This window comes from Aaosphaeria arxii (assembly GCF_010015735.1).
Source record: "Aaosphaeria arxii CBS 175.79 unplaced genomic scaffold BU24scaffold_9, whole genome shotgun sequence".
NCBI classification, from domain to species: domain Eukaryota; kingdom Fungi; phylum Ascomycota; class Dothideomycetes; order Pleosporales; genus Aaosphaeria; species Aaosphaeria arxii.
The window spans coordinates 54150-79233 of NW_022983482.1; the positions used below are offsets into that span (position 1 = coordinate 54150).

General features: G+C 51.2%; 11 protein-coding genes across 11 annotated transcripts; 7 read left to right on the forward strand and 4 right to left on the reverse strand.

Annotated features, from left to right (window-relative positions):
* Positions 1 to 69: 69 nt before the first annotated feature.
* On the forward strand, positions 70 to 4224 carry BU24DRAFT_397600 (uncharacterized protein; the record flags this gene model as incomplete). Its single annotated transcript, XM_033525349.1, has 2 exons — positions 70 to 530; positions 586 to 4224. Exons 1-2 carry the CDS (start codon positions 369 to 371, stop codon positions 4222 to 4224), a joined length of 3801 nt encoding a protein of 1266 aa, XP_033379559.1. The 5' UTR covers positions 70 to 368.
* A 24-nt stretch (positions 4225 to 4248) lies between these two features.
* On the reverse strand, positions 4249 to 7077 carry BU24DRAFT_397601 (vacuolar protein sorting-associated protein 16). The gene is made up of 4 exons (XM_033525350.1): positions 6899 to 7077; positions 6726 to 6832; positions 6543 to 6671; positions 4249 to 6491 (listed from the first exon to the last, which is right to left on the reverse strand). Exons 1-4 carry the CDS (start codon positions 7035 to 7037, stop codon positions 4356 to 4358), a joined length of 2511 nt encoding a protein of 836 aa, XP_033379560.1. The 5' UTR covers positions 7038 to 7077; the 3' UTR covers positions 4249 to 4355.
* A 231-nt stretch (positions 7078 to 7308) lies between these two features.
* BU24DRAFT_354499 (ClpP/crotonase) lies at positions 7309 to 8760 on the reverse strand (the record flags this gene model as incomplete). Its single annotated transcript, XM_033523819.1, has 2 exons — positions 7309 to 8649; positions 8707 to 8760. The coding sequence occupies 2 exons, from the start codon at positions 8758 to 8760 to the stop codon at positions 7309 to 7311; spliced, it is 1395 nt and encodes a 464-aa protein (XP_033379561.1).
* A 401-nt stretch (positions 8761 to 9161) lies between these two features.
* BU24DRAFT_426306 (translation elongation factor Tu) lies at positions 9162 to 10994 on the forward strand. Its single transcript, XM_033528937.1, has 4 exons — positions 9162 to 9417; positions 9469 to 9497; positions 9549 to 9811; positions 9866 to 10994. The coding sequence occupies exons 1-4, from the start codon at positions 9246 to 9248 to the stop codon at positions 10728 to 10730; spliced, it is 1329 nt and encodes a 442-aa protein (XP_033379562.1). The 5' UTR covers positions 9162 to 9245; the 3' UTR covers positions 10731 to 10994.
* Positions 10995 to 11175: 181 nt separating this feature from the next.
* Positions 11176 to 13680, forward strand: BU24DRAFT_453822 (uncharacterized protein). Its single transcript, XM_033531285.1, has 4 exons — positions 11176 to 11512; positions 11599 to 12017; positions 12068 to 13242; positions 13322 to 13680. The coding sequence occupies exons 1-4, from the start codon at positions 11308 to 11310 to the stop codon at positions 13425 to 13427; spliced, it is 1905 nt and encodes a 634-aa protein (XP_033379563.1). The 5' UTR covers positions 11176 to 11307; the 3' UTR covers positions 13428 to 13680.
* Positions 13681 to 16294: 2614 nt separating this feature from the next.
* BU24DRAFT_485845 (uracil permease) lies at positions 16295 to 18606 on the forward strand (the record flags this gene model as incomplete). Its single annotated transcript, XM_033533399.1, has 4 exons — positions 16295 to 16767; positions 16842 to 16934; positions 17129 to 17346; positions 17398 to 18606. Exons 1-4 carry the CDS (start codon positions 16599 to 16601, stop codon positions 18604 to 18606), a joined length of 1689 nt encoding a protein of 562 aa, XP_033379564.1. The 5' UTR covers positions 16295 to 16598.
* A 624-nt stretch (positions 18607 to 19230) lies between these two features.
* Positions 19231 to 19857, forward strand: BU24DRAFT_412916 (uncharacterized protein; the record flags this gene model as incomplete). Its single annotated transcript, XM_033526131.1, has 1 exon — positions 19231 to 19857. One exon carries the CDS (start codon positions 19231 to 19233, stop codon positions 19855 to 19857), a length of 627 nt encoding a protein of 208 aa, XP_033379565.1.
* A 155-nt stretch (positions 19858 to 20012) lies between these two features.
* On the reverse strand, positions 20013 to 20911 carry BU24DRAFT_435771 (HAD-superfamily phosphatase; the record flags this gene model as incomplete). The annotated part of the gene is made up of 4 exons (XM_033530119.1): positions 20013 to 20096; positions 20157 to 20336; positions 20388 to 20537; positions 20690 to 20911. The coding sequence occupies 4 exons, from the start codon at positions 20909 to 20911 to the stop codon at positions 20013 to 20015; spliced, it is 636 nt and encodes a 211-aa protein (XP_033379566.1).
* A 140-nt stretch (positions 20912 to 21051) lies between these two features.
* On the forward strand, positions 21052 to 22031 carry BU24DRAFT_426312 (Sm-like ribonucleo protein). Its single transcript, XM_033528938.1, has 3 exons — positions 21052 to 21227; positions 21317 to 21377; positions 21437 to 22031. Exons 1-3 carry the CDS (start codon positions 21180 to 21182, stop codon positions 21670 to 21672), a joined length of 345 nt encoding a protein of 114 aa, XP_033379567.1. The 5' UTR covers positions 21052 to 21179; the 3' UTR covers positions 21673 to 22031.
* A 191-nt stretch (positions 22032 to 22222) lies between these two features.
* Positions 22223 to 23240, forward strand: BU24DRAFT_435773 (uncharacterized protein; the record flags this gene model as incomplete). The annotated part of the gene is made up of 3 exons (XM_033530120.1): positions 22223 to 22295; positions 22372 to 23091; positions 23161 to 23240. The coding sequence occupies 3 exons, from the start codon at positions 22223 to 22225 to the stop codon at positions 23238 to 23240; spliced, it is 873 nt and encodes a 290-aa protein (XP_033379568.1).
* BU24DRAFT_426313 (uncharacterized protein) lies at positions 22899 to 24169 on the reverse strand (the record flags this gene model as incomplete). Its single annotated transcript, XM_033528939.1, has 2 exons — positions 23161 to 24169; positions 22899 to 23091 (listed from the first exon to the last, which is right to left on the reverse strand). A coding segment is annotated over exon 1 (509 nt), but the record flags the coding sequence as incomplete, so codon positions are not given.
* Between the last annotated feature and the right edge of the window lie 915 nt (positions 24170 to 25084).

Below are 25084 nucleotides of genomic sequence, written 5' to 3' on the forward strand. Positions count from 1 at the left end.
TTACGGCGATTGGCTTGCTTCGACGTCACTCTGCCAAGACTACGGAAACCCACACAAATTTCTCGACGACTCGATAATCGACTCCACCGGGCCAGCGCAGCGATGTCGACGTGTGTGGCTCTGATTGACTGATCGATTTCGTGTATGAAGAATTAGGATGAACGCGACAAAGTGAAGGGACCGATTGAGCGCGTGTCTTCACTCCCCAGCAACCGTCTCCAAGGAGCATTCCAGGGGCCAAACTCCGATAGTTACACAGAAGTAAACGCGTCTTCAATCACAAAACAGAGTGGCTGATCTTGTGGCTTGTGCCTCTTGGCTCGATATCGAACGTGTTCTTCTGTGCCCAACTAGGTACCGTAGCAAGAATGTCTGAGTACGACGTTATATTAAGCCATCTGGACGTGGACGCACGGCTTGCGATATTTGAGAGTTTCTGGCGTCGAGTCGAGGCATCCGCAGTAATAGATACTGATGCACTACGGGCATGCATTCGATTGCTCGCATCGAGCGAGCAAGCCGAGAGACTTGTGAGTCGGTTCGAAACGGTTATGTCTAGACTGCAAGCCTCTGACAGCACCGTAGATTAGCAAGCAAAACCAGATTGTAAACTTCATCCACGCGAGTATACCAAGTCAGCCCGATGATCACGATTTCCTGTATGGTCTCGCCGACATCTGCTCGGGTGACTTTCGAATCGGGCAGCAAGTATTCCATAGGCTTTTTGTATCATTGCAAGACTTTAGACCCTTGATTTCCCAAGATTCTGATGATCCCTCCGTCCGGGATCAGCTTTCAGTAGTTCTCTCTTTTCTTAGGTTTCTCAAGTGTTCCTTCTGGCTACCCTCTCAAAGGCCTCATTTTGTCACCAATGACCTGATCCAGTTACTACTTGAACTCCTTGGACACGACGACCTCGATGGACCAGTTCAGGAAACACTGTCCGGCTTGTTTACACTGCTAGAAGGCCCAGTCGTCGTTTTCCATCCAGATGATGATTCAAAACCTCCTTGCTGGACAACTGATCTTCCAAGCACACAAAGTCTTTTTCCCAGTGGAAGTCTCTGGAACAGGTTGGAAAATTTACCTTCCAGCTATTTCAACACGGATTCCTCTCGTATATTCAGGACTTGGTTCCAGTGGATATCCCTCGCGTCCTCCCAAGACGTTGACATAGATGCGATCTATCAACCCGCATACTGGAGACTTCTTCGAATTGGCTTACTTTCAGGCTTTGCCGAACAACGCAAGTATTGTCTTGGTATTCTTCGACAGTCATTGGTCCTAGCCCGGCGTGACATCAACGTACCTTTTATGGTCTTGGAGGTCGATAGACGGTCCGAGTATTCAGCGCAATACGAGAAGTACAGCTCTCTGTTCGAAACTATCGTGCTTGACCGATATCCCAACCAAATTCAGGCCTCTTTGCCGGGTCTGACTAGTCTCTTCGTCTCCGGTTCCCTGATTAGCAGCGTTTGGACAACCGCTCTTCTTTCAGGTGTTCTACATCCGCACGTTCAGGATGGTGCTCGAAAGATCGTCGGCAATTGGTACATTGATTTTGTTGTCCACCAAAAAGGACCACTTGAAGAACATGCGCAATTTCTCATAGAGGGGTTTCTTCCCTGGGCAACTCAAGGCAGCCTTTTCACACACTCACTTATTTCTACCAGGAGCGAGACAGTCTGCACCCACGGGCAGGCTTTGGCTGATGTTCTTTCTGTGTCCCTTCAGGCTATACCCAAACCTACGGACCGGAGAAATCTGTTTGTTGATATTCTCAACTTCATCTTCGCCGCCGGTGGAAAATTGTTCCACTATGCAATCATCTACATCCTTGAGGGCCTCAAAGACGCACTTTTCGAGCATGAGAATGACCCTTCGTATGCAAACCTGGGAGCTGATGAACTTCAGCTTGTCTACAAGATCTCTCGACTCCCGGGACTACCTGAAATTGCAACGGAGCTGTGCTTGACACTCTGTGCAATGGTCAGTAGGAGCTGTGTCCATAACATCAATAGTGGTGAAAACGCCGAATACGTGCCCGGATTAAAGGAGTTGGAGGCCAAGTACATCTCAATCAAAAGCAATGAAAAAGAGCAACAACTGCAAACCTTCAAAGAGACAAACCCTACAAATGGCACCAAAGACTTGCATTCTTTACAATCCTTGCTTACTCTTCTTGAAGAGACAAAGCATACAATCATTCAGGGCAACGACTTCGTATCGTATTGTGACCAAGTCTCCTCGATATTAGATTCAACTACATTAGAAGAGTCGCAGCATGGCACGTTGTACACAATACTAGAAGCACTGTGGGAGGAAGCAGACAGGCAAGAATTTCGTCGACCTGTTGCGGTCGGCATCCCAGCCTTGTTCTTCCATGCACAGTGTATAGATATTTGCGTCAGCGAGCAAACCCATGAAGCAGATGGTCCGGGTCTTGACTCGTTGACTACTCTTCTTGTCAAAGCCATGGAGCAGCTGTGGCACATGTCGGGAGGTCGTTCGTACCTGCTATCGACCTTCGCAGACTCGTTACGAAAGGCTGGTTTATTGAACCCCAAAATCATCGAAATCTTACCGTTCGAGGATTTTCTCGTCAGTATAATAGAGAATCCACCATTGGCCAAGAAGGAGTTTCTTTTCGAAGTGGCCTCCGCAGAGATGCTAACACAGTACAACGCGAGCCAAACATACCAGCTATACTACGGGAAGCGTGAATGGCATGCCTATGCCTGCCTGATTGATCTCCTCATCCGGTTCCCAGAGAGCGAGATTCAAGTGGCTAAAAGATTATTGAAACGACTACTCGAGCCATGGAGGACCCAGAAACGCCCGATCCCAATCATCAGCAAATGGAAAGATACATTGCAGCTCCAGGCGATGCTACTCCTTGTGGAGTCATGCGTAGACGAACAAGACGCTGTTTGGTATCTCGATACCTTCATGAGCATGCTGATCATTGAACAATGGCCTCGCTACCGCTATCTCATTGAATGGATCATCTCCCGAATTTACTACCGCTTTCCGCAGCTTGCACAGAGAATTCTACCCGACTTAGAGAGCCTAGACGATACTGTGCCTGTTCAAATCGCCTCTTTGATCAAGCTAGCTGTACTTGCTACTCCATTCCTTGACTCCGAACAGTTCACTCATCATCTCGTCACATTATTCATTCCTTTCTCAGCAAGCCCTAAAGTTCACATCCGGCACGAAGCCCATTGGTCATTCCCAATCATCTATGGTATCGCTGAGGAGAAGAGATGGACCAGCATCACCGAAAACCCTGCTTTCAGCGCGCTGAACAAGTATATCCGCAGCTTGGACAAATTTAATAGCCCGGCGACAACGATTAGAACCCTTCGCCTCGACGCTGTTGAAGATTTCACCCTCGTCGATATTTTCCAGGGAAAGTATCTTACCATCGAAAGCCCAGACCGCCAATACGTTGCAGGTGAAGATTTTGAGACACTCTGGAACGAAGACAGCGCTTCCGGCTTTTCAACCCCAGCTGCCCGCATAAGTCTCGGAGCATCCAAGGACAACGAAATCACTCTACCAATTGTCTCCACAACTTCTCAACCAACTACCACAACAACAGCAGACCTCCCTACCGCACCCCTCCAAACCAAATCCGGATTCGATCTCGCATCACTTCTTCCCTCGGCCGGCCCCCCATCCGCATCGAAAGTCCGCCCGGCCTCCGTCCTCCTCGTCGCCTCCCTAATCGACAACCCAACGAATCTCGGCGGCCTATCCCGCATCTCTGAGTCCTTCGGCCTTGAAGCCCTCTACGTCAACGACACGAGATGCACAGGTAGCAAGGACTTCCAGTCTACGGCTGTCACGAGCCACAAGCACCTTCCGATCCGCGAGCTCAAGATTGCAGGCGTGCCTGAGTTCCTCATCAGCATGAAGCGAAGCGGATACGAGGTTGTCGGTGTAGAACAGACGGATAGGAGTGGCATACTTGGCGAAGACCCCGCGGCGGAGGTTGCGAAGGCTGGTGGCAATGTTGACTTCAAGGGTGACGGAACGCTGCCGAAGAAATGCGTGCTCGTGCTTGGTAGTGAGAAGGGAGGTATCACGGCGGAGGTTTTGGCGGTCGTGGATAGGTGTGTGGAGATCAGGACTGTGGGCGTAACGAGGAGTCTGAATGTGCAGACTGCGGGTGGTATTGCAGTTTACGAATGGTGGAGGGAATGGGGTGGTGCGAAATAAGATGTTGTGGATTCCTAGAAGGAGGGAAAAAGCGTTTGTTTACATTGGTTTGTTAAGTTTAGATCTACGATCTTATGTTTGATATTCAGTAAATGCTAAATCGATATTTCTACAAAAGTCTGAGAAAGGCTCTATCGCTTGCCTTGGCCCATCATGCTCAACATACGCTCCAACTCGACCGTCGCACTCCCACTCGCCTTACTCTTAATTTCCTCTAGGAGCGCCCTATCTTTCGCCTTCACAGCCTCCTCTCCCGCCTTGACTAACAACCCACACTTCGCCCACATCTCCGCTCGTTCCGCGGGGCTCAGGCTCGTACATTTAGGAATGAACACGCTCGCGACGCGCGTGTTCCCCGCAGCCAGAATTTCCTTGAAGAAGGGTTCCCAGCCGATAGCACTCTTCTTCGTCTTACTAATTTCTTCGAGTTCATTCCAGTGTCTCGCTGCGACAAGCGCGCGCAGACGAAGCCATGTGTATGTTTTGTCTGGAATCTTGAATTCAGATTGGACTTTCTGGGCGCGTTTATTGTGGTTTGCGCGGATGAGCGTGAAGATTGTTTCGTTGGCTGATAGGCCGACGAACTTGTCTACGCTTGAGGAGAGCGGTGCATTAGAGCTAGAGGGCGCGAGGTCTTTCTCGAACTGTTCTTGGAGGCGGAGGAGCTTTTGGGCGTCGTCGAGTTGTTGGCGTTGGAATGTGTGGTCTTTGCTGTCTTGGAGGTATTTGGAGGCGAGTTTGAGTTTGTCGAGGGATGCGTGGAGGTCGTTTTGGGAGAGTGCTTCGGATAGGAGGAGGTTGCAGCCATCGAGACGGCGGTCATCTTGGTAATAGAGGTCTTTAAGGAGGTCGCGATCACTATCCCACGCGGACGATTCGACGAGGGCGGTGGCGACTGGGCGAGTGTTGATGACGCGGAAGAAGGAGGCGAGGGGAAGAGATTTGCGAAGATAGCGAAGGACATGGAAGATTAGGTCTGTATCCCCAGATTCGATGGCCTTGTCAAGGGCGATCATATCTTCCTTCATGCCTAGCAGAAGTGGTACTTGTTTGCCTGCCCGTGGTTCGTAGTTCAAAAGCTCAGTAGCAAGGCGCACACGACCCTCGTCATATGCGGCTCGGGCAATCTCCTCGAATGATACGCCAGGTTTGTTGTGTAGTTTTGTGACGATGAGTTTGCAGATTGTTTCTTCGTCGGCTACCGAATGTCGCACTTTCTGTTGCGCCCAGTGGACATGTATATGTGAGGTTGAAAGATGCAGATATTCGGCTATTCTGATCGTCGTCAAGTACTCGTGACGGTTGGTAAGTCGTTCGATGAGTCGTTCTGGGGTCAATCTCTTGAATTGATCGTAAGAAAGGGGAAGACCAATTTCGTAAAACCGAGCTGCATTCAGTACGCGTAGAGTCTCGCACATGTCGACGAAGTCATCAGAACTGTAAAGATCGAGGACAGACTTTCCGTATGATGCAGCTTTCAAGAGCGCCTTTTGCCAGTGAATGTTATATTCTTGGCCGGCCGCCTTGACGCAAGTATCCACCGCTTCGGCGAGAGAGGGTCTAATGAGTTGAATCAAGTCGTCTGCTTTGGGCGACTTCTGTTCCAGCAGAGAGGATGCTTCAAGCAAGTGTGCAGCGGGCGCATCGGAACCTAGACGGAAGACTTCAACGGTCTCGTCGGGAACCTTTTGCAAGTATTCGCAGACATCGTTCGTCAGCAGTCGCAGACCGTCCACATCCGGCAACAGATGAACCCAGGTATCGTAATAATATTTCATGGCTGCGCTTCTTGGCCCAATGAGGTGAACTTCATCTTCCCAAGCCAGGGCCACTGCATTGCTGCCGCACCATTGCATATCCTTTGGTACTGTCTTCGCACGAGAACTATATTCCGACAGTTTCTCGCTCCAATCTCCACTCACAACCCATACCTTCCCATCGTCTGTGTAAAATGCCAGGAATTCGCCCTTCGGAGAAACGCTAATGTGACGGAAAGGTCCAGCGCTGAAATCACGGTCCTCTGCGTCGGTAGCATCCACAACATACAAAGTTGTCCCAATGGCTAGAATGACTTCAACAGATCGTGAAAGGGAGTAAGCCGGTGGTATTATCGCCCATGATACGACGGGTTCTGGAGGGGGAATCGCAAGCAATTTGGGCCGAGGCTCATTGTAGTTCGAGACGGAAACCAGATGGTTGTTACCTAGCAGTGCAACAAATCCTGAAGAATAGAACTTGCAGGATACAACACCGTGTTCTTCAGCTCCCTGAGATAGTCAATTAATCTGGGCGTGGAGAGTGTAGGAGTGCGGTCTTACATGGCCTAGTGTGAAAGGTATAAAGTCACCCTGCAGATCGTAGTAACATCTCACGGCTCCGTCCTCGGTGACAACGAGGAGTTTCTCGTCTTCGCCCCACCCTACGTCCTTTATCGTTCCTTTGTCCCACTAGTAGAAGTCAGTATGTCCGCATCCCCCTAGGTAAAGCCTGCCTTCACGTACACCTATACTCCTGAGCAGTTTGCCGGCACAACTGTAGATATCGATACTAGCTTTCGCTGAGCCAGCGCTCCGGTACGTATGGATCTTTTCTTCATTTCGGTAGATAGCTGTTCCAAGTCAGCACCAATTTCTCGAAAGTGTATGCGCTCCGTCCGCATGTGTGGAATCCATACCTACAGCGCCGCTGTATGGAGCCCCCACCACATTGTAGTTCTCGAGCTCGAGATCCTGATCGAATACGGCGGTGTAGAGCTGAATTTTGCGATAGAATTTGTCGCCGAGCTTTTCCCAGTTTGCGGTCGGCTTTGACATCGTTGAGCGGGCTAGTGAGCGGGTTCAAGGGGTATCATGGTTCGAGTGGCTGTTGTTGCGGCCTTGCGAGACGGATTGACGTCGCTCTGGGAGAGTGGTCTGTGCTGAAGCTTACCAGACAGGAAATAGGAATACGGTATTTTTGATAGTTCCATCTTAGCATCACAGGTTTATAGATCATCTGGTCGCAATAGTATCACTTGAAATTCATTTTATTGTACAGTCCACTGTGTCTATGGCAGGATATTTGAACGTGAGCGTGAGCGTCCATCTACAATCCATTTCTTTCCAAGACCTCCGCAATCTTCTCCCGGACACCCTGCTTTCCGCCGTACTTCTCAAGTAGGAACTCGACAACCTCATTGGACTTCTTCTTTGAGGCCTCTCCTAGAATCTCACTTTCCCTGGGCAATCCAATCCAAGCGTGCGGGTACTGTTTGTAGTCTGGACCGCTACGAAGAAGGGGTAGCTCGCTCGTTTGCTTGAAGAAAGCGTCTACATCCTTCTGCTTGACATCCTTGAGCGTGTTCGGTTGCCAGTTCGGTCGTTCCTTCTTGCGTTCAATCAATCGTGCTGTCACACCCTCGACAAAATCTGGGTGGGCCATGAACTTTGCAGCAATATCGTGCTCGCGTTGGAATGTCTGCTTGATCGACCACGATTGACCGAGGCGCATTTGCTGTAGCGTTACGGCCACGGCTATGGGAGACCGAGTGTGAAGTGTCTCAATTGTGCGCTCGGCCCACTTTCTCAAGGGCTGCGAGGATCCATTTGCCTTGACTTCCTCGAGAGAAGTCAAAATGGCGTGAATGTCAGGTTGATCGTGGTGGAAAACGCGGTCGATTGTTGTCCTTAGTTCACCAGAGATAGCGGGGCGTTCGCTGGGGAGTCCAGTGCTGAACTCCTCAATCGTATCGTTGATGATTCGGTTCCGTGCACTCAAGTCGAGGTAGTCCTGGAACTGTAATTCTGCCAAACGTGACTCGAGCTGAGGAAGAGTGGACGAGTGGATGTAGTGGGTCGCCACGCCGTGATAGAAGGCATCGACACCTCTGAGTTGCTCACTGGTAAGGGCAAGATAGGTGCCGATGGCGCCCTCCATGCGCGGCAAGAAGAAGGATGCGCCAACATCTGGGAAGAATCCAATTGTCGTCTCTGGCATTGCGAATAGGGTGTTCTCGGTGGCTATTCTGAAAGGTGCGTGAATGCTGAGCCCGACACCCCCGCCCATGGTAATACCATCCATCAATGCCACATATGGCTTGTTGTACGTTGCAATGAGGTGGTCCAGCTTATATTCAAGGCCAAAGTAATCGGTAGACTTCTGTTGTCCCTCCTTTCCAGTCTTGTTCCATTGAGCCAAAGCGGCGACATCACCACCTGCACAGAATGCACGGCCTTGTCCCTTGATCACCACCACGCCTGCCAGATCTGACTGCTCCCACTCTTGCATCCTCGGTATGATTTTGCGGACCATGGAACCATTCAGCGAATTGAGCTTCTTCGGCCTGTTGAGCTCAATGCTTCGCACGCCATAGTTGTTGGCAAAGACAACATCATCTGGGTCGTCGTCCGGTTGAGGCTGGAAGGGGTTCTCGGTGGGCGTTGAATACTGCATATAGCGTCAGCCAAGGCATGAATGTAAATGTGCAAGTACAATTGCGCTGACCATTCTACTGCCTGCGGTCCAAACAGGATTTGTGATTTTCGATCGCAATGGCATACTTGTTATCCGCGAGTGCCAGCTCAGCGGCGCGGCTGTTCTTCTGAGAGATGTGCGGAGAGACATGTGGAGTTGAGAGGATGCGTTTCAAGCAGAGTGCGTCGAGGGTATGCAACTTTTGACGGCCAACCTCGGGTATCCGTGTTGGTCCACTCGGCAACTGCGAAAGCGTTTAGCTGCGGGCAAGGGATCAATTGATCGATGAAGTCGAAGCGACGATTGTACGAGGCCCAAAATGAATATATACTTCAATTTCAAGACATCCGGAAAATGTTTCCCCCCACCAAAAGGTCAAGACTTCCTAACCATGAGGAGGTTGCGGAGCGCGAAGCTCTGACCAGCTCACGTGATGGAGGTTCTGGAAATTTTGGCATCGAATTATCGTGCCTCACTACTGGATCCTCAACCAGAAGTCGAGTTCCACCACATCCATCAATCCAATTGCCTTCGTTTTCTTCTTCCTCTACTTTTCTTTTTAATTCACAATGTCGGCCTTCTCGAGGCAACTCTGGCGCACCAGCCGCACTGCGCTTCGCTACAACAAGTCCATCAACCCTGTGCAGCAAGCGTTTGGTGCACCAGGATCCACCAGATATGCCAATGGTGTGAGGTCTTACGCCGCTGCTTTCACTCGTGACAAGCCCCATGTCAACATTGGTATGTACTTGGGACTGACTGGTCTGTAAATTCAATTCTAATTGTACCTAGGAACCATTGGTCACGTCGATCACGGAAAGGTATACACTTTGCGGCGCCCGCATCTGGTTTTTATCGACTGACCACCATAGACTACCCTCACCGCTGCCATCACCAAGCGTCAGGCTGAGAAGGGCTACGCCAAATTCCTCGAGTATGGCTCCATTGACAAGGCTCCCGAAGAGCGAAAGCGTGGTATCACCATCTCTACCGCCCACATCGAGTACTCCACCGACAACCGCCACTACGCCCACGTCGACTGCCCTGGTCACGCCGATTACATCAAGAACATGATTACTGGTGCTGCAAACATGGACGGCGCTATCATCGTCGTTGCTGCTTCCGATGGTCAAATGTGAGTTGGCGAGAAGTTTACTGTCGCTTGATAGTATGCCATTAACATTCACAGGCCTCAAACCCGTGAGCACTTGCTCCTCGCCCGCCAGGTCGGTGTCCAGAAGATCGTCGTTTTCGTCAACAAGGTCGATGCTATTGAGGACAAGGAGATGTTGGAGCTCGTCGAGATGGAGATGAGGGAACTCCTCTCCTCGTACGGCTTCGAGGGTGATGAGACCCCCATCATCATGGGATCTGCTCTTTGCGCCCTTGAGAGCCGTGAGCCCGAGATTGGCGAGAAGAAGATCGATGAGCTCCTCGAGGCTGTCGACACCTGGATCCCCACTCCTACCCGTGACACCGACAAGCCGTTCTTGATGGCCGTCGAGGACGTTTTCTCCATTGCCGGCCGTGGTACCGTGTGCTCTGGCCGTGTCGAGCGTGGTATCTTGAAGAAGGATACTGAGGTCGAGCTCGTCGGAAAGGGTGTTGCGCCCATCAAGACCAAGGTCACCGACATTGAGACCTTCAAGAAGTCTTGCGACGAGTCGCGCGCTGGTGACAACTCCGGTCTCCTTCTCCGTGGTGTCAAGCGTGAGGATGTCAAGCGTGGTATGGTCGTCGCTGTTCCCGGAACCGTCAAGGCCAGCACAAAGTTCTTGGTCTCCATGTACGTCCTCAGCAAGGAGGAGGGTGGCCGTCACACTGGCTTCGGTGGCAACTACCGCCCCCAGATGTTCATCCGAACCTCCGATGAGTCTTGCTCCCTTACTTGGCCCGAGGGTGTCGACGCCGACAAGCAGGTCATGCCTGGTGACAACGTCGAGATGATCTGCGAGCTTCACCAGCCCAACGTCATTGAGGCTGGTCAGCGATTCAACATGCGTGAGGGTGGTCGCACTGTCGCCACTGGTCTCGTTACCCAGATTCTCGCATAAAAGAATTGATGTTTTTGGATGGAACGATCTGTAATCATGTTCCCGGCGCCAACTCCCTACCTCGAATTGTAAGAACTGGCTAGGAACTACATGTACACTATTTGACGCGTGCAATATCCCCTCTCCCGCTTCTCTGATGTCGTATTCAGACAGTGTATTATACTAGATTTGCGGCATGAAAGGCGTTGAGTCTTGCTGGGAGGTAGAACAAAATAACGACTTTCTGAATTTATGTAACATTTTGAGCTTGAATCCCAATGTATTCCTCCCGTCAATATCGAGATGTACAATATTTCTTTTCAAGCATGACGTACGTTTATTAGATGAATTCTGAGTGGTCGGCACGAGCAAGTATATCCTCCGTAAGGCTGAGCGCGTTACTAGTGCGGGCGGGAGCTACGCGACGACATCTGAGCGTGAGTCCAGTCCGTCGATGCGGAGCAGCCTCGCCTCGCCTCGCCTCCACACCAGCATCTGTTCATCCTGTAACGAAGACTTCCATATGGTGTCTCTCGCCGCTCAGGCCAGTATCAATCCATAGCAATATGCAACAAGTTCACACCGCCCGCTTTTCAGCATGCCTACCCCCGAACTCAACGTCCTCAAGCCGATTGACCCGTCCATCACCAATTCCGACGACTACGAGATCTTCACACTGAGCAATGCACATGTGGTGTACCAGAACAATGGCAAGCGGGCCAATCTGTTGCATGCCTATGCGGACACGCCCTTGAAGGTGGAAGGTCGCTTGGAAGTTCCGGTGCGAAGCCAGATGAAATACCGTATGCATCCTTAATCTTTAATATCTGGCTGTCTTCGACCAACCCCAATGTACTGCTAAGTAGCTAACAACGCCATTTACTCTTAGTCGTCCGGAAACCATACAAACCCACCGATATCGTAATCACGAATGTAATGCGCTTCAGCTATGGCCAAACCCAAGACGGCGAAACCATGATATGGGCGCAAGGCGCAGCGGGGTGGTTCGAGCTACGACCGAGCAGGGAATACCGGGAAACATATAACGACATGGTGGAAGCAGTCAACATCCTCTACTTCATCACAGACATTTACAACGAGCCGCGGAAAAAAGGCGGCGGACCGAATGCGAAGCTGATATACCAGGAATATGCGGAGGACGAAAGGTTCGCGTGTAGCGATCCCGAAGAGGCGGCGAGAATATTCGCAAAGCATAGGGTGTTTTTAATGATGTGTTTTCTGGGGAGGGCGCAGGGGATTGCCTGGAGCAACACACCGCTTTGCCAAACTTATAAAAAGCAGTTCACAGTAAGTAGAACGGGCGCATTGGCAATTCCACACAGGCTGATATCGAGCAGAGAGATTGGGAAACCGCGAAAGCACGTGTCGACGGCAAGGGCGCGGACGTTCCACAGAGCGCAACAACAAGTAACGAAGCAATTGCGGCCACAGAGCCAACCACGAGAGTGAGGCGAGGTGGTGCGCCAAAGTCGAAGACGGTACAAAAAGAAGCACCGAAGAAGAACGACAATTGGTGGGAAGCGGCGGCGATATTCGCGTTCATGCAGAAAGCCGTCAACCAAGGGCTAATACCAATCGGGCACGTCACTGCTGACAAAATCGCAAAACTGCTTGTCAAACGGTACGAGATCGAGGAGACAGAAATAGCAAGAAACGTCATCCTGGTCCATGCGCAAAATTTATGTTACATGATGGATCATCCGAGAAGGAAGAACATACAATTTTTTGCGAGCGAGCCGATTTACGAGGAGTTGTCACGAGGTCATAATCTTTCGGCCGCCGATACGCGGAGAGCCGAAAGTATAGAGCTACACCCACGGAAGGATCGTAGCCTGCTGAGAGACGACATGAGCAGTGAAGAAGATGAAAGTTCAGAACCAGAAACACCACGGCCGCGCTCTCCACCTCACGCAAGGAAAGGCGCACTGTCAGTACGCCGGCCAACCAGCGGGAAATATTCAGGCAAAGGAAAGGCTGCAAAACGAGGAAAAGGAATCAGTAATGGAAAAGCGCCTTATCATACCTTCTCATCAGATGAAGAAGAGGGTACGCGAAGCGAATCCGAGAGCGATGAAGGTATCGATACGCCTACAAACATATTATCTCCTGGGAAGCGAAAGCATGAATTCGAAGACCGTGAGCAAGGATCACGGAAACGTGCGGCCAGTGAAGCTCTCGACCAAGATGAATCGCCTTCTCCTTCAGATTCCGACGAAGCGGACCCGCCGACGACAACTCTACCATTGAGGTGGAACTCCAACAACGTCGCAGTGTTGTCTTCGCCCGCATTGTCACCACCTATCATCTCTACACCGTTACCAGAATACACCGCAAACGGTCCCGGGGACTCTTGGACGTGTACTTTCGATGGCTGCTCGCACAAGGTGTACGGAGCCAGCTCAGATGTCGGCCGAACGTTGATTCAAGAGCATTTCAACGACCACGCGAAGGGTCGACAAAAGGAAATCGGGTTGATCATGTCTGAGGAGCAGAAGCTGCGACTACCCGTCAAGTAAGTACCCCATTGCTGATATCTTGAATTCGATCCACCATCTTTCAGCACCACAGAAAACATGCTAACGTCCAAATAGCAACCTCCTCAAGCGAATCCGCGAAATGACAGCCGCACAAACACCACTAATTCCAGACAGCAGTCCCAGCGCAATGACGCCGCAGCCCATCGAGCGTACCTCATAAATACCCACTTATTCTTAAGCAATCAGTGCATGACTATGACATATTCTTCCTTCTTTCCTTTCCTTATTCCTCGCATTCTAGACACGGCATCAGGAGGCCTTACGCATCATCATCACTAGTTAGGAGTTATCTTACCAAGAGTCGGGGTTTCACATGAGGAGACGAATATAACGGCTACAGGGAGGGCTTAGAGTGTCTAGGTGTACAAAAGCCCATTCCTCACTCAACAATGATATTCGTTTATTCTTTCCCGTGAACTTCTCCTATACCATTCATTGAGTCTAGCTACGTGATTACTATGTCCATCGATACCCACGCGCCGTTGTCCAATGTGCAAACCATGCTGCTCGCCGAGCGTCGAGGGACTGTAAGGCGAAGATCACAAACCACTTAAAGACAGCTATTCAACTCTCCATCATACTAGCAGGTAACCATCAACACATCACCAGCAAACCACCCCTCAAACGCCCATCCAGAAAACACAGTGCCCTTTCCCCCCGAACCCTCCACCACCCACTCACACCCAGCGTAGTCTGTCATACGTACGCTTCAGCGCGAGAACCCGACATCCCATACCATACCTTACCCATCTACTCGTGCCTCTAAACGCACGCGGTGCGTGCCCTGGATGTGTGGAGTCGTGTGAATGGCACTCCCTCCCCCGTCCCTGACGTACACCGCGAAGGCCAGGCACTGTCGCGCCTCGAGAGGGGGAATTGGGTCACTGCTGTGAGGTGATGAGGTTCCTTCTACACGAGCGTTGTACGATATGGGAGGAGGGGGCGGGGGGGGGGGTTCGTTTGACTGTGTACCTAGTGTCGTGGGTGAGGTGTCTCTGTGTGAAAGGTTGCTGGTGGTTGATGTTTAGGGGGTGGTTTGAGGGGTGGTGTACGGGTTGGGCGTGTCTGTGGGTCAGGGAAAGGGGAATCGGACGGTCAGGGGACTTCTTGTTCTTCATGTGTGTGTATGTAATCGATGTATAGCTTATACGATCCCGAGCATACCTGCTAGTAGTGGTTGCTATACACCACCCTTCATTGTAGTATAAAAAGGAGACGCGAGCGTACAAATGCTCTGGGGTAAATTGGCTACGTCGTCGACGAAGAAGAAGAGGAGGAGGAGGAGGAATGTGGATTGTAGACATAGAAGGCTACCAACGGAGATAGACTCCGCATAGCACACAATTGGCGGGAACAATTCCAACGATAACCCCAGTCTTGGCGGTGAAAGTACCACGCGAGCTCAGACAAAAGAAACGAAAAGTAGAAGAGTTTCCTTCGCGGTGGATCCAGCAGTGCGGCAAGCTTGCATGTAGCATGCAGATCAATTTTCAACGACCAGTCTATAGGCGACGCACTCATCTGCGCTCGTCGAAGAGCACGATAGAAAAGAAAAAAGCAAAAGTCGACAGGATGCCTGCAGGATGCCTGCGGGATCTGTTGATATCAGTAGCTAGAAAGATGGGGATACACACGCGTGCGTGCGCGTGGAGGTTTTGCGATTCCGTTGCATTCTTGGGCCAACCAAAGAGAGGGGGGTGATAAGCAATGGCAACCCACGGTCAGACGATGGTTGACAAGACAACAAAGGGACGTTCGAAAATTGACGGATGGGATGGACGGAGAGAGGGCGCTATGAACCAGACATCAAGCATCTACTCTTTTTCAGTAGTTAATAGATAGGCCGATACTTCGGAAGTGACAGTAGCAGGGAATTTCTCGCCGGAAATATGTCCGTGAGGTGGTGAGTAGAATAAAGATTGGCCGAAGAAAGCGAACAGCTGATAATCATGTCTTGGAGGATGAAATGATAGATACGGAGGTACAGCATCTTGGAATTTTGGTATATTTTTGTGGTTGACTCGATGGGATTTTGTAATGGGGCGCCGGGGTGGCTCAGTTTGGGCGGATTCGTGTGGGGTACCTTTATCACTCCATATCCTTGTCTCCGTCCGAGGACCAAACCCGTACAGGAAATAGTTCACATGCTTGGGGGTTCAAACATGACCAACTAGACAGTCTGAGGAGTAGAACAGTTCGCTTGAGGCTGATCCCGGGGGAGCTAAGGACGTCGAGGGAGTTGAGATGAGTTTGTGTGACAATATCACATCGAGTCAACACCATGAACATGGCAAGACCTCCCGATGTCGTATCATGAGGTTCGCTCGGGGGCAACGGTCGGAAGGATGGATTTGGTATCGCTTGTTCGTGCGCTTGAGGTCAGTATGCTATGCTTGGTTTGTGCATTTCCATTTTGTTTCGATCTATATTGCACACGTGGTTGTTTGTGGTTGTCGCATCTTGTGCCCCCATACTACTAGTCACTTGAGTGGTTGCGCTTGTCGCTGTGGTGGTGAGCACGAGGGTGTATCTCATGAGATGGTACGGAGTAGAAGCGAGACGCATCTCCACTTGCATGTCTGCATGTCTCTAGATCTGCAGCTATTCACAGTATCTGTGCAGTTGCTAGTGATGGATCCGTAGATATTATCGAGGGTGTGAAGGGTGAGGGTTGACCTCCCCAGATCCGTGGGCGCGCTTATCATCCCAGGCATGATAAGACTAACACCAAACGGGTGATGCCCACCAAACGGGCCACGACGGGCCTACCAGAAGCCCCGAATCCAACCTCACCCTGCAACTCCCGCTCTTCGGCCAGACTTGGGGGAGACAATGGTCAGTCCTAAGTTCCTAGCTACTATCCACTATCACAAGGTCGCAATCATTCTGGGGACGATAAATATGGGCCATGCCCTGCAAATATGGGGACCAGAGAGCAGTCGTTCTTGTTCATCTTGTTGTGAACTCCTCTAGTCACCATCATCCCCAAGCAAACAACGGCATCTATCAAAACGACCATAACATACAACTATAACAAGCTTCATTCGACTCGGAGACGGGTCTCGAAGCACCAATAACCGTCAAGACGGATCCAGAACGCCAGCCACTCCTCTAACGTCAAGCCTCCTACTCAGGCGAGGAGGGATCACAACCTGGGCCATCGCACGCCTCAGCATCCAACCCCCCACGTCATAATAACATCTATTGCGGGGATCACTCCTATAGCCAAGCGGCTGCCTCTTCCTCGAGCTTCTTAAAGCCCGCCGCGGCCTCGACTGTCTACCATTCCGCTGAAGAGAGTTCATTTTCTTTCTTCGGTAATAGTTCCATCATGGAGAAGGTCAAGAATGGCAAGCTCGCCCACTATGCGAACAAACTCGCGGTTGAGGGCGAGGAGGGCCTTACCTCGACGCAGCTTATGCTGTTCAACCACGATCTCAAGCCCGTCGAGCCTGCGCGAAGAGAATGGGGTCCTTGGAATTTCGTCGGTTTCTGGGTTGGTAAGTCTTGACTATCTTGTTATCTTGATGACGACCATTCTTTTGCTATGGCTGATCGCTAACCAATCACATAGCGGATTCGTTCAACATCAACACTTGGATGATTTCGTCTGCACAAATTGTTGACGGACTGTCGTGGTGGCAGTCGTGGATTTGCGTCTGGGTAGGTCTCAAATGCTCGTAGTTCTTGACTTCGCGCTAATACATCTCCATAGTTAGGATACTGTAAGTCGTCGCCAAATATATCACGTTCCTATGCTCCTTCGCAGATGGATTGTGGGACGATCTTGTACCACATACCACTTTGAGCCTCTAGATCGATCTATCACAGACCGGAAGAAGATGCTAACTATTCTTACAGCAATCGCTGCGTGCTTTGTCGTCCTGACTGGTCGAATTGGTGCACAATACCACATCTCCTTCCCAGTCGTAGGCCGCTCCTCGTTCGGCATATGGGGTGCCCTATGGCCAGTCTTCAACCGTGCTGCCATGGCTTGTATCTGGTATGGAGTCCAAGCCTGGATTGGAGGAACCTGCGTCATGCTGATGATCCGATCTATCTGGAATTCATGGCGTCCGGTCAGTACATCTACTCTAACCACAACAGAAACCTTAACTGACAATGCACAGGACAACATCCACAACGGTATCCCTAATTCCGGCACAAACACCGTCGAGTTCGTGTCCTTCTTCCTCTTCTGGGCCGGATCGTTACCCTTCATCTACCCACCCGTCCACAAGATTCGCCATCTCTTCACAGTCAAGGCATTCTTCGTGCCCACGGCCGGCATCGCCTTCTTCATCTGGGCCATCGTCCGCGCAAAGGGCATCGGCCCCATCGTCAAGCAACCCGGCTCCAAGCACGGCAGCGAACTGGCCTGGCTCATGATCCGCGGCACCATGTCGTCCATCGCCAACTTCGCCACCCTCATCGTCAACAGCCCCGATTTCACGCGTTTCGCCCGCAAACCAAAGGACGCCCTATGGTCGCAACTCTTCACCATCCCGCTCGGCTTCGCCGTGACCTCCTTCATCGGCATCATCGTGTCCTCCTCCTCGACCGTCATCTTCGGCGAACCCATCTGGAACCCTCTCGACCTCCTCAGCTCCTTCCTCGACGAAGGCGGCTCAGGCCAACGCTTCGGCGTCTTCGTCATCGCCATGGCCTTCACCCTCGCCCAACTCGGCACCAACATCGCCGCCAACTCCGTCTCCGCGGGAACCGACATGACGGCCCTCCTCCCTCGCTTCATCTCCATCCGCCGCGGCGGCTACGTGTGCGCCATCGTCGGCCTCGTCATGTGCCCCTGGAACCTCCTCTCCTCCACCAACAGCTTCACCACCTACCTCTCCTCGTACTCCGTGTTCCTGTCCTCCATCGCCGGCGTCATGGTCTGCGACTACTACGTCGTCCGCAAGGGCTACCTCGAAGCCAAGAACCTCTACTCCGGCAAGAAGACGGGACCCTACTACTTCTTCTACGGCTTCCATCTCCGCGCCTACGCAGCCTACATTGCGGGTATCCTCATCAACGTCGTCGGGTTCGCCGGCGCTATCGGCCGCGAGGTCCCCGAGGCCGCGAAGCGCATCTACGACCTCAACTACTTCTGCGGCTTCGGCGTCGCGTTTATTGTCTACTGGTCGCTCTGCAAGATCTTCCCCATCCCTGCGACCAGCGACACGTGGTTGGAAGTTGGCGACGAGATCACGGATCTCAGCGTCGCGTACCATGGTAGCGACGACGATGTTGAGAGGTATGGGTATGGGGAGGAGGGTATGAGGGGGGGTAGTGGGAAGGGTGGGATCGTGGAGGAGTCGGTGCCGGGGAAGAACTTTTGATGTGCACGAGCTTAAGGGGTTGATGTTTATCGTTTTTTTTTTGGCTTTAGGTTATGATGTTGTTTGTGATTTGAGATACCATTGGTGCAGTTGGATGAGGGCCTCTTCCTGCGAGAGCAAGTCGAAGGGGACTTCGTGGGTTTCTAGAGGTAGTGTGGTAGATACACGGACGCCGAAGAAGAATTTCACGTTTTCAAGACAGTGTCGTGGTTATGCCGTACGTGATGATTAGACTGCATTTTATGAAGTCCGCATTTTGTTTATCTTCTAAGATTTTGCTTGGATGTCTGATCGCTGATGTGGTGTTGTGCAAGTCGCGATTCTGAGTTGATATCTTCTGTGATGCACCGGAGTATGAATTTGATATATATGACCTCAACGACTATACAGTACTTTGATAAATCGAGTCCTCATGCGTAGTTTCAAACCAAGACTCCGAGGTTCCTCGTAGCATGAGTTGCACGCACGTTATGAGTCGAGTCGCTCTGACTACAACAATCAAGTCTAGTCATAGTCATATATAATCCCATTGCAACACCACCTCGCAGACCATAACCCCAACGCTCTTCCGAATACCGTACTATTTTCACAATCAAGAACTTCGCATTCGCGCACAAACAAAACATGCTAAACCACTTCCTCCTCCTATGCTTGACCGCGACGATAATACTCGTGGCATCGGCGGAGATGAACATGGAAGCACATCTCCTCCCACGGCAGACGACGCCGACGATGGCGCCAAACTGGACCACCGACACAGCATGTTCCTTCTCCATCATGGTGCGAGAATACTGCTCCCGGTCCTCAAACACCTCCAACCCCAGCGCCTCGGTACTGATCCCCACAATCCGCGACAGCACAGGCTCGGAACTCCCCTTCCGCGTCCTCGAACGAGACTTCGATCCCTACCTCGAGCCGCTATCGCCGCTCGCCGCTTACAACCTGACGGGCGTGATCGACGCATACAGGATCGGCCTGCTGTGGGACAGGGAGGTCGGGTTCCTGCACACGTCTTTCTACATCGAGGGGGGGGGGAAACCGACGATGTTGTTTAAGACGCGCTGGTGCGAGTGGAGTGAGGGTGCGGAGGCACCGAAGGATGGGGAGAAGGAGAAGCGGGGGTGTGGGTATTGTGACAGGATGACGGGTAATGATTGGGCGGGGGGCAATGAGCTTGGGAATAGAAGTTGTATGGATGGGGGGACGGGGAGGACGAGGGTTATGAATTGTTATTTCAATTGTAAGAGGTGAGGGGGGTGGCTTGGTGGGAGGGTGGAGGGTGTGTGGTCATAGGTGCTGGTGGATGGTAGAGATAGGTCGGAGAAGGGGAGTCAGTGTTGAAAGTTGAGAGCAGGAATGCGTGGAATTACAAAGGGTATCGATATAAGTTTGCAGTCGGTTTTCGCTCATTCGAAGTTGCTGCGCGGATCGGGAGCAGAATAGCCTCTCCTGTACAAGAAATCTGATAATCGATCTTCCATTCGAGCAAACTGGGAAACGAGGTTAGCATGTATAGCTTTTACAAAGTCGCTGGGGATAAAAGCACGTACGAAGCTCTTCCGCTCAATCACACCGTCTTTAATCCAGAATCCATACCCGCCCATCAGATTTGCCATCATCACATCTGTGAACAATCGATCTCCTACGACTGCGATTTGTGAGGGCGACGTGACTCCCGAGTCAGAGTTCTTCTTGAACCATTCAAAGACTTCGGCTTTGCAACCTGGTTTCTGGTGATGCTGTTAGCGAATGCTGATTCGATGAAATGGAATTAGGCATGCCTTGGTAGAATGCTGCAGGACTTTCACGCCGGTGTTCTCTTCGAGAATGGCGGCTTCCTTGAGGTTCTTGTCGGAATCTGTACCGGCGGTGTTGGATACTATGAGGAGTTTTGAGCCGGGGTAGGCTCTTCGAAGTTCTTGAAAACGCTCCTATAATTTGTTAATTGGTGAATTTCTCTGGTAACGAACGTCTTGAAATCAGGAATTGTTAGAACAATAGTTAGATCATTGTCCAACGTTCTAGAGGAGCCAATGCCAACTTATGACTTCACGGAAATTGTAAGATGAGAATCGGTCCTCACCTTGTATGGAGGATGAACTTCATTTGTATGGGGCACAGCAAAGCAATTATCCTTATCCAGAACTATCGCCCGAATATCAGCATCCTTCTGGCCATCCTTTTTGGGAAAAGCTTTTGATAGAGGAATGGGAAGGTGATTGAAGGTGGACACGGTGTGCTGTGGGAGGCACAGAGCAGGATCCCTGATCAGCCTAAAGACGTTCAGAGTGCCGGAGATATTCATTGATGCTTCTAATAAGAAAATATTGATTTAAGGAGTAAACTGTCAACAGTGTAGAAAGATGCAGGAAGGTGGACTAGACCGTGCACGTGATCGAATATCAACTGGCCCAAGCTCTTTTGGATTGCGCTGGTCGGCAGAACTTCGATATTCCACAACGACGAAGACAAAACCACATATACACGCCCACCACGCGCCTCGTGCGGCAAACTGATCACCCGGAAACACGTAAACCGTTTGAAACCATTCGCGCGATCCAAAATCGACCAACATGACGAGCACGATCGGAATACCCATCAAGCTCCTCAACGAGGCAGCTGTAAGTCATAGCGATTTCTTCACAGTCACCCTTTACGTTTTCCAGATATATTGTTGCTGTGATCTGTCGAGCTAACATTATATCTCTAGGGCCACATTGTCACTCTTGAGATCACATCTGGCGAGGTATACCGCGGCAAGCTCATAGAAGGTAGGCAGCACAAGCGCTCAATCCACGACAGATCTCACTTGTACTAACCATTTCCCCAGCCGAGGACAACATGAACGTCCAATTGAAAGACATCACCGTGACCGCGCGCGACGGCCGAGTCTCGCATCTCGAGCAGGTCTACATCCGAGGATCGCACGTCCGCTACTTCATCGTCCCCGACATGTTGCGAAATGCACCCATGTTCCGATCGAGAGGCACAAGAGGCCGTGGTGTGGGTCTGGCGCGTGGAAGGGCAACCGTCAACAGGGCCAGGGGAGTGCGCGGTGGACGTTGAAGCGGGGGAGAGATTTGGGTGCGGATGAATACTGCGCGCGAAGACACTTGAATTTTTGGGGGAGGCCTTCCACATATAATGACGAGATGGACACGAGGAGAATATCAGCAAACACGACCACAGGACGAGGCTGGACACGCAATTGGAACTAGTCGTGTCAGGAGGGCTTCGAAGCTGCAAAACGTATGAACATTTGGAGAGGATAACAGCAGGAAAGAGTCCATCTGATAGATACCACGGACACAGGTCCGGCAAACGAATGTAAATCTTTCGATCCATGTGTGCCGAGCGATACGTCTATTATGCGATATATCCACATAGTCTTTGACGCACGGTATCCGTATTGCTTTGAATTGCTCTGTAATTGAGTTGCCACGCATGGGGAGCGGTGCGTAGTAAGCAATATTTCGCCATATAACTAAGGTAACTACGTAGTTCCACGCCCCGCCAGCTCTCAACTGTGAAAAGCCAAGACCTCCGCCTAAACTCCGCAACATCTTCACCAATTCCTACCACTATACTCCCCCAATCACAAATATAAACAGACTCAATGGAAATATTAAACCCAAGGCGTATTCTCGCCCTAGGCGCACCGGACGCTGGCGTCCTTACACTCCTCAAAGGTACACACAACCCCTCTCCAAACTCCACCCTCAACTTCCCCCAGCAAATAAACCTAACACAACGACAAACACCCAGAACTCACCGGCTCAACCCCCTCCGCCGTATCCAACACCATCGCCGGCCTGACGCACGACTTCCCCCTCACGACGAAATACTACACCGCCACGCTCCCGATCTGGATCGACGAGATCCCCTCAACCACGCTCTGGCGCGACGAGTTCAGCAAGCCCGAGGCGCGGGAAGTCGTGTCCGCGCTCGGGGCGTGGATATTCTGTTTCCGCAAGCCTGTGAGCGAGGAGGACGTCACGGCGATCCGGGATGTGCTGTCTGCGATCGCGGACGTGATTGAGAAGGCGATGGGGTATGCGGCGGGGGACCAGGTGTGTCTTGCGGTTGCGATGCCGCAGTCGACGACGCCGTATTTGGAGAAGAGTGGGGAGGAGTGGGAGGAGGTGTGCTTGGAGTATGGGTTTGAGTTTGTGGATTTCGAGAAGAGTGGGAAGAATGAGTTTGGGGAGGAGATGGGGGTTAAGAGGGTCAGGGCGGCGTTAGAGGCTAATGATTGGGAGGGTGGTGGTGGGGCGGGGAGTGATGATGAGGGGGGATTGTTGAGTTTTGATGGGGAGGAGGGGTTCGATGCTGAGGAGTCGGAGATGGGGAGGGAGTTCTTTGGGTTGAGGAGTGCGTTGGATGCTAGTAGGCATTTTGATGATGACGATGGTGAGGAAGATGGAGACGAGGAGGGTCAGGTGGAGGAACTGGAGAACATGATGAGGAAGATGGTTGCTATCAAAGGTGAGGAGCTTCCCTCGATGATTACTACCCTTTTCCATCACGAATGCATAGCTGACTTTTTGATATCAGAAATGGGCGAAGGTATGCCTGAAGCGGAGCGCAAACGATTTGCCGCGAAGGCCGTATCAGACCTCATGAAAGACCTGTAGAGGGCGACGAAAGAACTGGAAAAAGAAACAAAACCATGATACCTCAACTACGCTGTCCACAACATATCAAGAACGGGAAGTCCATCTCCCTCGCCGGCTTTCCATCCTCGGCCTCAACCTCCTTCCTCAGCACATATGCCACCTCAACGTTAACCTCATTGAACCCAACACCATCAATGATCTCCTCGGCCTCACTCTTCTTGATCCCATGCCTCTCCACCCCAGGCCTCTTAGCAATCGGATGAAACGGCACCGCCTCCGGTCCAAAATCCTCATAATCCGTCAACGCAATCCGGCCGCCATGTTTCAAACACCCAAACATCGTCCTAAACAACTCTCCCATGTCCTCGATATGATGCAACGTCAGGTGCGAGACGATGAGATCGAACCGATGCGCCGCATTGTGGTCCTTCTCGCCCCTCCGGCTCGCGAGCGCCGCACACGCGCCCTGCAGATGGAAGTCGTCCGCCGACTTGAGCAGCACGTTTACGGAGGCGAGGTTCGCGGTCTCCGGGTGCTCCAGCGCCGCGATCTTCTGGTCGAAGGCGTCGAGCATGCCTTGCGCCGTGTCGACGCCCACGAGCGATCGCACGTGCGGCGCGAGGTGGAAGGATAGGAGGCCTGTCCCGCAGCCGATTTCTAGGACGTCCAGGTCTGTGGTTTCTCTCACGTTAAATCTGAAAAGAAGAGAAAGGAAGACAAAATCACGATAGGACTAAACCGTCCTCATAGCTAATGCACTCCGTACCTCCCATCTTCACATCTCCACATCGTCAAACCTCAAGAACCAGAACAAGAAGTGGCAAATATAGATCACATGAAAAAGAAAACTCAGGAATTAAAAAGTTGAAAACATACCTTTACCCTTCCCCTCCGCGAACTCTGGCACACACCTCCTAATAGCCTCGAAGGCCTTGAGCGTGCTCTCCTGGTGCTTGACGTTGCTGTCCCACTCGGCGGCCTCGGCGCTGAAGCGCGCGTTGTTTATGTCTTGTGAGGTCGACATGTCTTCGTCTTCGTCTTTTCTTTTTGGATCTTTGAATCTGGTGTAGGTGTGGGTGTGACGGAGTAGTGGTGTGATTGTTTTTGTCGTTGGTATTGGATGTCGTGAGGTTTGAGGTTTGAGGTTTGAGGTTAGTTTACTTGGTTTGGATCATTGGTATAATTGAGGGGTTATTGATTTCCTCTTCAATGTGATTGTATTTCAAATAGCGCAATTCTGGTGTGAGAAGGAAGAACGTAGGCGGTCAGAAGAGAGGTAGTTGAATGTAAAGAGAAGGGAGGGGAAAGTGACGTCTGAGTGCGGAGAGGTTCAGCTATGAGGTACGAGTTTCCTAGGGTAGAGCTACAGCTGTACGTGGAGGCGAGGTACACGTATGTAGCTTTTCTTGGTAAGGTTGAGTGGATTGGATCAATAATGAATCGGCATCTGATGATGATGATGATGATGATCAAAGATGGTGGGGTTGGGGGGTTTTTGCGGGGTAGGTTCTAGGTAATGCTTCAGGGTCCAACATCAAGGCGACAGTAACATGTTGTAGTATTGTAGATGCTATGTAATTATGTGCTATGTGCCATGACTATCCTTTCGTTGTTTGAGTTCTTTAGTATCTATTATTTATTTCATGTCTAATCTTTTGCGTTGCTAGCAATTGCGATCAATAGCTACTACTAGATATCCATGGATCCATTCAAACTGAATAATCTTGCAATTGGAAACCCGAGGAGAATCAACATTCATACCGCTTCTTCACACCTCAGATAACAGTACAACTTCAGACTTATGAACAGACAGACACAAGTACAACTTGATGTACACAATGTGGCAGTCAGACCTCATGTAC

What these genes read in the sequence shown, in the direction of transcription:
- BU24DRAFT_397601 (XM_033525350.1), bottom strand. Translation starts at nt 7,037, where the DNA reads ATGTCAAAGCCGACCGCAAACTGGGAAAAGCTCGGCGACAAATTCTAT. An exon ending in TCCATACAGCGGCGCTGTAG is followed by an intron (nt 6,833 to 6,898) that starts GTATGGATTCCA and finishes GACTTGGAACAG; the next exon opens with CTATCTACCGAAATGAAGAA. An exon ending in TACCTTTCACACTAGGCCAT is followed by an intron (nt 6,492 to 6,542) that starts GTAAGACCGCAC and finishes TGACTATCTCAG; the next exon opens with GGAGCTGAAGAACACGGTGT.
- BU24DRAFT_426306 (XM_033528937.1), top strand. Translation starts at nt 9,246, where the DNA reads ATGTCGGCCTTCTCGAGGCAACTCTGGCGCACCAGCCGCACTGCGCTT. An exon ending in CAAGCCCCATGTCAACATTG is followed by an intron (nt 9,418 to 9,468) that starts GTATGTACTTGG and finishes AATTGTACCTAG; the next exon opens with GAACCATTGGTCACGTCGAT. An exon ending in GTCACGTCGATCACGGAAAG is followed by an intron (nt 9,498 to 9,548) that starts GTATACACTTTG and finishes TGACCACCATAG; the next exon opens with ACTACCCTCACCGCTGCCAT.
- BU24DRAFT_453822 (XM_033531285.1), top strand. Translation starts at nt 11,308, where the DNA reads ATGCCTACCCCCGAACTCAACGTCCTCAAGCCGATTGACCCGTCCATC. An exon ending in GCGAAGCCAGATGAAATACC is followed by an intron (nt 11,513 to 11,598) that starts GTATGCATCCTT and finishes ATTTACTCTTAG; the next exon opens with TCGTCCGGAAACCATACAAA. An exon ending in CTTATAAAAAGCAGTTCACA is followed by an intron (nt 12,018 to 12,067) that starts GTAAGTAGAACG and finishes GATATCGAGCAG; the next exon opens with AGAGATTGGGAAACCGCGAA.
- BU24DRAFT_426312 (XM_033528938.1), top strand. Translation starts at nt 21,180, where the DNA reads ATGACGAGCACGATCGGAATACCCATCAAGCTCCTCAACGAGGCAGCT. An exon ending in AGCTCCTCAACGAGGCAGCT is followed by an intron (nt 21,228 to 21,316) that starts GTAAGTCATAGC and finishes TTATATCTCTAG; the next exon opens with GGCCACATTGTCACTCTTGA. An exon ending in CCGCGGCAAGCTCATAGAAG is followed by an intron (nt 21,378 to 21,436) that starts GTAGGCAGCACA and finishes CCATTTCCCCAG; the next exon opens with CCGAGGACAACATGAACGTC.